General features: G+C 31.7%; 1 protein-coding gene across 2 annotated transcripts; it reads left to right on the top strand.

The window, feature by feature from the left end:
- Positions 1–288: 288 nt before the first annotated feature.
- nadk2 (NAD kinase 2, mitochondrial) lies at positions 289–11407 on the top strand. 2 transcript variants are annotated; one of them, XM_051093415.1, is made up of 12 exons: positions 289–1226; positions 3691–3779; positions 3859–3947; positions 4065–4146; positions 4227–4310; positions 4923–5059; positions 6585–6672; positions 6855–6950; positions 7036–7091; positions 7203–7256; positions 8707–8830; positions 9089–11407. In XM_051093415.1, the coding sequence occupies exons 1-12, from the start codon at positions 987–989 to the stop codon at positions 9222–9224; spliced, it is 1275 nt and encodes a 424-aa protein (XP_050949372.1). In that variant the 5' UTR covers positions 289–986; the 3' UTR covers positions 9225–11407. The 2 variants fall into 2 exon arrangements, with proteins under 2 accessions (XP_050949372.1, XP_050949371.1); XM_051093414.1 differs by having other exon boundaries at positions 6807–6950.
- The last annotated feature ends 84 nt before the right edge of the window (positions 11408–11491 follow it).

Here is an 11491-nt window from a genome sequence, read left to right as displayed (position 1 = left end):
CCCTATAGCGGCCAATGAACCGGAAGTCTCACCCATATGCTTACTTCCCCCTTGAGGAGTAAGGTAGACAGTTTCAACAACTTTGGAAAGCTAGTGATACAGCAATATCATGGGTTCAATTATTGGAATTATCTGCCTCTAGAAACCTTAGGGTAAAAGGTTGAGATACTCTCCCTAAAATGTAGGCTATTAGACCTAGATGTAACCTTCACACTGGGCACCAGTACAGAATGGGCACACTACCACAAAAAAAAAAAAACTCTATCCAAAGCCACGCCCACCGAGTCAGCACTACGTGCTTTAAAGATGGCGGCATGTGTGAGTGTGGGATCTGATGTTTTTATTAGCCTCAAGTTTGTGATTTGAAGTACAGTATTTAGGCAGGCGCTAAACGTCAGGTTTCCGTAGATCGCTTAGACTCTCGCTCTCCGTCGTTCAGATGTCTGAGGGCAGATAGATGGGGGTGTGATCGCTCACTGCGCTTGGAGAGGTAGAGTTGGTGGCCAGTTTGACATGCTAAAACTGACAGCTGTAATCAGCTAGCTGTTCTCGTACACTCAGAAAGGGCATCGTGCACGAAACCTTCAGCAAATGTGACCTTCTGTGCTTCCAACACTACGCAGCCAGCAGGTGACAACCTGCCAGTCAGATCACAGCCGTAGCTCCTCTAAGTCATATGTTTAGGAAGTAAGATTAGGTGCTTTGCAATTGTTAGCAAGGGACCTGTCAGTCACTGAATGCTTCTGGTTCCATTAACTACATTAACACCCTAGGACCCCGTATATAAATCAGTCCTGTGTGTTTAGTAGAGTTTACACTGCTTTTATTTACTTTGCCAAGCACTTGCACCTTTTAATGGTAGTAGTTTTGACTGGTGGTCTGTGTAAGCAGAACAGGATTCAGGCTCTGAATGAGTGAACATTTTCTTTGTGTAATTCGTTTTTGGGTTTCTGGTTGTTTTTCCAACATTATTTTGCGGTAGTAGAATGCTATCCCGAGCTTTGAGGAAATCCCTTTCCTATGGAAATCCAATAGTGGCGGGTTTCAGTGGGAGCTATTGTAGTCGTCTGTATTTTCATCAAACCGCCGTGAGTAAAGTTGCTTTGCAAGCTGAAAGTGGCTTCAAACCGGCGAAAGTGGCCGTTGTGACAAAGACCACACGATATGAATTCGAACAACAGAGATATCGCTATGCAGGACTGTCGGAAGAGGATCTTAAACAGCTGGTAAGCAGATAATTGTGAAGATATGAATACACCTGTTTATCTTTGTGCATTGATAAGACCGGTTTGTCTTGTTACGGTGCTTTTAAGGCGGGTGTTTTATAAAAATAGACGTAAAATATCTAAGAGTGATGTTTACCACATGTAACTTTATTTATAGAATCCATTCTTTTCTTTTACTTGTTTATAAATTCAACCCCGCTAAAACCCAAATGAAGGCTATGACGTCAAATTGACGTCACAGTTCTACGTTCCCCACGAACACATTGTTCTTTCAGACTTTTTGTATGCAACAGGGCTAGTATTAATAGTGTATTAGCGTTAGGTACTATATGCATTTTTGTTACTAACTGAATTAAAAAAATTAAATCATTTAAGTTTGCTTTAAAACACCTGCAAAATGCTGTTTTTAACACAATCATAATAATAATAATAATATATATATATATATATATATATATATACACACTACCATTCAAAAGTTTGGGGTCAGTAAGACTTGTAATAGTCTTTAAAGTAGTCTCTTATGCTCATCAAGGCTGCATTTATTTGAGTAAAAATATAGAAAAAAACAGTAATATTGCAAAATGTTTTTACATTATAAAATAATGTTTTTTATTTTAACATACTTTAAAATAGAATTTATTCCTGTGATGAAAAGCTGAATTTTTATCAGCTGTTACTCCGGTCTTAAGTGTCACATGATCCTTCAGAAATCATTCTAATATGTGGATTTATTATTAGAATGATCAATGTTGGATAATATCAACAGTTGTGCTGCCAAATATTTTTTGGAACCTGTAATTTTTTTTTTTTTTTTTTTTTTTTTCAGGATTCTTTCATGAATAACAAGTTTAAAAAGTACAGTGTTTATTCAAAATATAAATATTTTATAACAATGTAAATGATTTATTATTAACTTTTAATAAACTTTTAATTATTAACTTAATACATCCTTGGTGAATGAAAGTATTAAGTTCTTAAAAAAAAAAAAATGAGAATATTACAATATTTTCTGAATGATCACATGACTGGAGTAATGATGCTAAAAATTCAGCTTTGAAATCATGGGAATAAGTTACATTTTAAAATATATTCCAACAGAAAACAGTTATTTTAAATAGTAAAAATATTTCAAAATGTTACTGCTTTTGCTGTACTTTGTATCAAATAAGTGTACGATTGGTGGGCAGAAGAGACTTCTTTAAAAAAAAATAAAAATCTTACTGTACTAAAAAACTTTTGACTGGTAGTGTATTTCCCATTTATTGCAAAACATGCATAATATGCGTAAATATATAAAGTAGTTTGAGAGAGTATGAAAACTGACTAATTACTGACTTCAGAACCACCTACTAGCATTCTGCTCTTGCTATTTTTACATCTTTCTATGGCAGAAATAGTGTGAGTAGTACTTTATGTATTTCCAAATTTAGTATATGTCATTTGTTGTGTTTCACGGGAACGGACGGGCACTAAAGAGTTATTCTGGCAAAACGGTAATATTGCGAAATGTTATTACAATATAAAATAATGGTTTCCATTTTAATATACTTTAAAGTATAATTTATTCCTGTGATGCAAAGCTGAATTTTCATCAGCCGTTACTACAGTCTTCAATGTCACATGATCCTTCAGAAATCATTCTAATATGCTCATTTATTATTAGAATTATCAATGTTGGCAACAGTTGTGCTTTCAAATATTTTTTGGAACCTGTGATACTTTTTTCAGGATTCTTGGATGTATACAAAGAATACAAAAAGAACATAATTTATTCAAAATAGAAACCTTTTCTAACAATACAAGTCTTTGCTATCACTTTTTTTATTTATTTAACACATATTGCGGATTAAAATGATTAAAAAAAAACAAAGACTAAAAATTTACTGACGCTAAACTTTTGAACAATGTTGTATATTGTTACAAAAGATTTCTATCATCAAAGAATCCTAAAAAAAAAAATTACAGATTCCAAAAAAAATATTAAGCAGCACAGCTGTTTCCAATTGTGATAATAAAATGCCATAAGCGGGAAGTTTATGTCTCTCTCTCCATGCTTTATCTTTCTCCACCCCTCCTTCGATCTATATTTGGGTTTACTGAAGATATTTATGTTGGGATATTAGATATAAATACCTTCATAAAATGTTTATATCTGTGTATATTTGGATGTATTGAAGGGTTAACTTTAACACTATTTTTTCCTACCTTACTGAGTCTAAACTGACAGTTTACTTATATTTTTCAACAAAAAAGTTAATATTTTACCTTTCTTTACTGCTGGTGCATATTGTCAGTTTAATTCTGTAGCGAGCAAAATAGCTTAAGTATTTAACAGGTCACCAACAATGCCTGCAAGAAAATTTTACAGAGTCCAAATCCAAATAACACCCCGTTATACACAATGCGACAGTGTTTATTTTTTAATAAGCAATATGCTGTTCTCTTCTACCTGTCATCACAGCTTGCCCTGAAAGGATCCAGTTACAACGGGCTTCTGGAGAGACACAATATACACACCTCCAATGTGGGACAGATTGTGGACAGCCTAGAGTAAGACAATGACGATCAGAAATGGAAACTCTGACTGTATTTTCAAACAGTTTTCAAAACCATCCTTTCATTATTGTAGGAAAGAAGGCATCGAGGTGCGCATTGTCAAAAGAGGAGAGTATAACGAGGACACAGTGCGATGGGCCGATGCCATCATTTCTGCTGGAGGTAAAGTTTAGGTTTTGTTTTTTATGCTTGATAGTTATCAGTGCACCAGTTGACACATGAGAAATTTTATGCGTTTTTATTCTTTTCTCTTTTGTGAAATTCTAACTTATTTCATAGGTGATGGCACCATGCTACTAGTTGCCAGTAAAGTTTATGATAAAAACAAACCTGTATTAGGAGTCAATACAGACCCAGAAAGGTAATAAAACTGTCTTACAGTGAGTTGATTTTCTTGTTTGTTTTATAATATGTAACGTAGCTGTGTTTTTGTATATGAAGGTCAGAAGGTCACCTGTGTTTACCTGTGCACTATACACATGCCTTTTCTGAGGCCTTACAGAAACTCAGGAAGGGTGAATTCAGGTGGGTACCGCTTGTTTGCTGTTGCTTACGGTTGACAGTAATCCAATTTGCTATGTAATCCAATTTGCAATCAGTTGTTTTCTTCCACACCTCTTGCAAAAGTGCTCTGCAAAAGTACTTTGCCCTCTTGTAAAGAAGTTCTAGTTCAAGAGAACAGTTCTTATTAAAACTATGTACCCCATTGGAAAGCTAATGTTACTAGCTAATAACTGTTTCTTATGGGATAAAGATTGATCTTGGTCTTGGGGGAGGTGCTTTGAAGCTTAGAAAGCCAAATCCACTGTTAAGCCGTATTTAAAGCTAGGGACGTTTTATGTGTGTGTCAATAAAATAAAAATTCTGCTGAAAATTGTAATTGAGTATAACTGAAATTAATTAATTTTGATCAACATACAAATAAAAATCCACCCCAGCCAGCTCTGTAAAATGCTAAACTGTTTATTCTCTAATCATAAATGGCTGTAACAGTTGCAAGAATGAACCTGACCAATAACACACCGTTTTTTTGGTGGGGGTGATCTAATCATCATTCTCGCTGCTTTTTTTGTTTCTATGATGTATCCCTTCTATATCTTTCCTTTCCCTTTTTAAAAAAGTAACTATTTTCACTAGGTGGCAGTGGCGTCAGCGTATCCGTATGTATTTGGAGGGCACCGGGATCAACCCGACTCCTGTGGACCTGCATGAGCTGCAGCTGAGCCTCGAGCAGCACAGCAAGGCACACCGAATCACCACAGAGACTCAGAGCAGTACGAATCACATTTTACGCATTGCTATCTCAACATAACATTCCTCTCAAATACAATCTCAAAACAATCTCAAAAATAATGTCAAGAAAATTCTATGTCATATTTCACAGCAAAAAGGAGAAATGATTTTTAATAATGAGGCATTTTGGAAAGAAAACATGCTTAATTGCATAAAATATAAATAAAATATTATAATTAAATATTAAATGAAATATTTAAAAAATTAAATACGCTGTCCTAATTTCCATTACTGTAGTAATAAGTGAGATGTTTTTTGCGATGTTGAAATAATAAGACGTTTTGGTGGACGTGCTTATATTTTGTAGGAATTAAATTACAAATTAAATTAAGAGACTGAAAAAATTGGCAACAAAATATTTACAAATTATATAAGTGTGAGGTTTTTTTTTTTTACATTTGCATTTTTTGAAAATTACATTAACAGACTGAAATAAATTGGCTTCATTTTTGTGACAAAAAATTATATACATATATAATATTTGTGTGTGTGTGTATTTTTTGCGGTGAAATATAACCTTGACATTTTTTTAAAGTTCACTAAATAAATCAACACACTGAAAAAATTTGCTCCATTAAAAATAATTAAGGTTTTTTTTCACTGTAATTAATTAATTAAAAAAATGTGTGTGTGTGTGTGTGTGTGTGTATGTGTATATGTATATGAATATATATATATATATGTGTGTGTGTGTGTGTGTATGTATGTTTATTTATTTATTTATATTTACCTTAATTAAAAATAATTAATACATTTAAAAAAATATACATAATTAATAAAAAAAAATTGGAGGGATTTTTTTTTTTTTTTTTGTGGAAAATTACATTTGCGACAAAAAATATATGTTATATATGTGTGTGTGTGTATTTTTTTTTTTATTTGAAATATGACCTTACATTTTTTTTAAGGTTCAGTAAATAAATGTTAAATTAACAGACTGAAAAAAATTGGCTTAATTAAAAATAATTATTACAAAATTTTTGTATTAATTACAAAACTGTATGAGTGTATAATATATATTATATAAGTGTTTTTTTTTGTTTTTTTTTTGTTTTTTGCTTCAGTTTGATTTTTAGTATTTTATCTACTGCCATTTTCATATTTAATGCAGGTAGTTTTATAATACAGAATCTATCAAAAAGTTTTAAAAAGTAATTTTTATTTTATGTTTTGAAGTCATTTTCCTAAAACTATAATTTAATAAATAAAAATGCATAACTAGGAAAAGAATGTAAAATAAAAATGACTTCTTAAAAAAATAACTTTTATAAGATTTTTGATACATGCTATATTACAAAATTATTATGAAACAACCCACCTGCATTAAACGTGAAAATGCTAGTAGATTAAAAAAAAAAAAAAAAACTAGGGCAAAACAGCTTTAATCACTTTAATCAACATTTTGCTCTGAACATGTTTGTTTTTTTTTATTTGTGTTCTACAGACTACAAAAAAATATTGCTCCAAGAAGCACAAAGATAAAAATGCTATCATTTTTTGTCACAGGTACAACACACAACAGTCCTGAAAGGCCTCACCTACTCCCTGTCCGAGGGCTCAATGAGATCTTCATTGGGGAGTCCCTGTCCTCCAGGTATATATCCCTGCCCACCTTTCTGTGACGTTGTGGAGCCAGTCACCATCATGAACATTTCATCAGCCACTTTTCCTCCTCCACTCTATTCATCCCCCCATCTCCCCTTACTTGTGGATTTCTGTTTGCCACAGGTTGAAGTATAAATCCTTCAAACCCCATCTTACCCTCTCGCTTCATAGGGCTTCATACTACGAAATCTCCATCGACGACGGGCCGTGGGAGAAGCAGAAGAGCTCAGGGCTTAGCATTTGCACTGGAACTGGATCAAAAGCCTGGTGAGTTACTGAAGTGATCTTACAACACCTCTAAAAATGTCAAGAGATGTGAGAGTTACCAGATCATTTTTCTTCCTTCATCCAGGTCCTACAATATTAATAAACTCGTGGAACAGGCAGTGGAGGATGTCCTTAGAATAGGTTAGAAACACAAAAACAAAAGTTATATATTTAAATAAGTGACATTTTGCATTACAAATGTTCTATGACATTACAGTGTATAATTATCTTTTCATCTTTTCTGCATCATAGGTAAATTAAAAACCGGTTTGGACGTCCCTCTAAATCGGGAGTTCATTGAGAGTGGTGAGTTCAAAATACAATTTCTTTTTTTTTTGTCTGTACAAGTATAAATAATAGTCTCATTTGTATTTTAAAATGACTGCTTTTTTTAATTCAGTTTAAATTTATAAAAGTAATATTCAGTGAAAATTTTTTTTTTTTTTTTTTTTTTTTTTAAATAACTATTCCCTATTTCAGTTCAGTGACTGAAATTCAATTTGTATTTTAAAATGTAATTTTTTTAATGGTTTAATCTTATAAAATTAATAATCTACAATTAAAATAATTGTTTTTATATTTGTATTCAGTGACTAATATATAATTTGTATTTTAACATTTCATTTTTTTTATTGTATACATTTATAAAATGAATAGTCCGCTATTTAAATAATTGGCTCCTATTTTTGTATTCCGTGATGTATATAATGGGTATTTTAAAATGTAATTTTTTTTATTGTTTAAATTTATAAAATGAATTATCTGCATTTTAAATGACTGGCTCCTATTTTGCATTTATTGACTATATATTAATTATTTAATTATTTAATTAATATTATTGTATTAATTTTATTTTTTAATTATTTTAAAATATCATTTTTTTAATGGTTTAAATTTGTAAAATTAATAATCTGCAATTTTAATAATTGGCTCCTATTTTTGTATTCAGTGACTGATATGTATTATTTGTATTTTAAATTGTCTTTTATTTAATTGTTTAGATTTATTAAATTAATAATCTGCCATTTTAATAATTGGCTCCTATTTTTTGTATTCAGTGCCTGATGTATATTATCTGTATTTTAAAATGTCATTTTAAAAAAATTACATTCATAAAATGAATAATCTGCAATTTAATTTTATTTTTGCATTCAATGACTAATATAATTAGAATTTTAAAATATCTTTTTTTTTTTTTTTTATTGTTTACATTTATAAATTTAAATATTTGGCTCATATTTTTGTATTCAGTGACTGACATATATTTTGTATTTCTAAAATGTTCTCTTTTTTAAATTAATAATCTGCTATTTGTATTTTGAAACGTCATTTTTTTAATTGATTAAAATGTATAAAATTAATAATCTGCTATTGAAATAATTTACTCCTGTTTTTATATTCAGTGACTGATATATATTATTTGTATTTTAAAATTTCTTTTTTTATTATTGTTTAAATTAATAAAAATGAATAATCTGCAATTTAAATAATTGGCTATTATTTTATGTTTAGTGGCTGAAATATATAATTTGTTTTTAAAATTATTTTGTCGTTGTTATTCTGTTTAAAATCATAATATTAATATTCTGCATTTTAAATAATTGGTATCTCTTTTTGTGATCAGTGACCGGTTGTATTGTAAAAGATTTTTCACCCATTTTAATTCCGCTTAAAATTCTTCAATTAAAATAATATCAATATATTAGTAATGTTAATATTCTGCACATTAAATAATTAGACATTATTTTGTGTTCAGTAACTGAAACCTACAACGAGTCGCTGATCTTCGGCCCAGAGGAGGACAAACTTTTCTTCAGCGTAAGGGAGCCGATAGTCAACAGAGTATTTTCCAACAGCAGACAAAGAGGTTTTGCCAAAAAGTGAGTTTTAATTTCATCTTCTCACAACTGTCTGGTAAATGATTGAATAAGTATTAATAATACGTTTATTGGTTTATGTTTGTAACAAATGTTCAAATTTCAAACATTTGAAAGCATAAATGCTGTAAAATGCTGGTTTATTGTTAGTTTAATGCATTAACTATTTCTCCATGTTGTTGACTAAACAAGACCGCAAGATGAAAACTGATAAAAATGCTTGAAAACATGCAGTGCTCATGCTCATGTTGTTTTCGCTAGGGTTTGTGTCCGCTCGAGGTGCTGGGATGCCTGCATGGTGGTGGATGGTGGGACGTCGTTCGAGTTTAACGACGGTGCCATTGCTACAATCAGCTTAAATGAGGAGGACCTGTTGCGAACTGTCATTCTTGATTAAATCCTTTGATACATCAAACTCTTTATTTATTTTGCCAGACTTTGAGATGGACAGCGGGTTCTTTAAGCACCAGGTGCGGTTTGCAGATGAAATGTACATTTATTGTCCTGGTATATATCAGGTATTTCACACATCTGTAGTCTGTGCTTACTTAACTGACCCTCTGGGCTGCAGCATTCAGGAATAAATATTAAAATACTGTTTCCTGCACCAGTTACACCAGCATTATATTGCCATGTCACTATATCAGTGTAATATGTGTAATATTCAAATTCAGGTTCACCTTTAAGCACATGTAGTCAAAGTTACTGAACATTTTTTGAATACTGTAGTATTCAAACATGCACACAAGTATGTCGAAATCAAAACTTTATGAAACTGCCACCTGAAAACATGATATTTTAATATTAAAAGTACACAATATGTAACCCTGGACCACAAAACCAGTCTTAAGTAGCACGGGTATATTTGTAGGAATAGCAAACAATACATTGTATGGGTCAAAATGATCGATTTTTCTATTATGCCAAAAATCATTGGGGTATTAAAGGATTGTTGACTTCCAAAACAAACATTTCCAGATAATGTACTCACCCCCTTGTCATCCAAGATGTTCATGTGTTTCAAAAATTGTTTTTTGAGGAAAATATTTCAGGATTCCTCTTCATATAATGGACTTTGATGGTGCCCCTCAGTTTGAACTTCCAAAATGTAGTTTAAATGCAGCTTCAAGGCCTCTAAAGCCGAGGAAGAATGGTCTTATCTAGCAAAACGATCGGTTATTTTCTTTAAAAAATCACGATGTATATACTTTTTAACCTTAAACGCTCCTCGAGGTCTGCATGAACTCTGTGTAACGTATTCTAGTTCAAGACACGACTGTGTAATCCGGGTCAATACTGTTAGGATACGTCGAAACAACGTCAAAATCATCCTACGTCGCTGTTTTACCTTTTTTGTAACGGACATTTGACGTTCTTCGCATGTTCACTGTGTAAACACTGGGTCGGTACTTCCGCAGCGATTTATGTGAGAGAAAACCGCACTTTGGAAGGTGTTATTCATTTGTATGACCAACATGAACCTTTTTCCGATACTCACTTCGCCATCACTAGTATTTTGTAAATTTCCTACCGTGAATATATCAAAACTTATTTTTTGATTAGTAATATGCATTGCTAAGAACTTAATTTGGACAACTTTAAAGGGTATGCTTTGATTTTTTTGCACCCTCAGATTCCAGATTTTCAAATAGTTGCACCAAATATTGTCCTTTTTCTAACAAACGACACGTCAGTTGAAAGCTTACAAATCTCAGTTAAAAAAAGACCCTTATGACTGGTTCTGTGGTCCAAAGTCACATATGGCAGTCCTTTGGATGTGTAATCAAACTCCATCAGGTCAAAACACTGTGCAGGCATTGGCTTAAAGGAGTAGTTCACTTCCAGAACAAAAATTTCCTGATAATTTACTCACCCCATGCCATCCAAGATGTTTCTTTCGTCGATTGAAAAAGAAATTAAGGTTTTTGAGAAAACAATTTAAGGATTTTTCTCCATATAGTGGACTTCAGTGTGAGTGCTAGGTTAAAAATTATATAAATGTTACATTTTTTGGTTTGTTTTTAGAAAATAACATTGTTTTCCTAGATAAGACCCTTATTCCCTAAATGTGATCATGTAGAGCCCTTTGAAGCTGCATTGAAACTGCAAATTGGACCTTTAAATTATTGCTCCCCATTTAAGTGAAGAAAAATCCTGGAATGTTTTCAGAAACCGTAATTTATTTTTGACAAAGACATGAACATCTTTGATGACATGGGGATGGGTAAATTATCAGGAAATTTTTATTCTAGAAGTGATAATCCTTTAACATATCAGAAATTTGTAAAAACACATTTTCAGGTCCCTTGGTGCTTTAAAATGTCTGTAAGATTTAAATTTGTTTAGAGAGTAGCATTTTATGTAACAAGCACACCACATGTAAAGAATATAATACGGATATGGAAAAACTCACACGGGAAAGGTTTTAAATAAAAAGCAATACATTTATTTACAATTCAGACAATGTAAACAATTCATAAAAATACATGTCTAGCGACAACCGAAGTTGTACAAAATTCAAGTTTTCCAATATTAAAACTGGTCACAAAAATGGAAGAGATTCACAATATTGTCTCTGGTCTGAAAGCACCTGGTTTAATGCTTCTGCATAACAAAACAATTTGGGAACAGTATAAAATAACCATAAAACCATTGTTTTATTAC

This window comes from Labeo rohita, chromosome 21 (assembly GCF_022985175.1).
Source record: "Labeo rohita strain BAU-BD-2019 chromosome 21, IGBB_LRoh.1.0, whole genome shotgun sequence".
In the NCBI taxonomy this organism is placed as follows: domain Eukaryota; kingdom Metazoa; phylum Chordata; class Actinopteri; order Cypriniformes; family Cyprinidae; genus Labeo; species Labeo rohita.
Note: the sequence above shows the minus strand (reverse complement) of the source record. Positions and strands in the feature narration are given on the sequence as shown.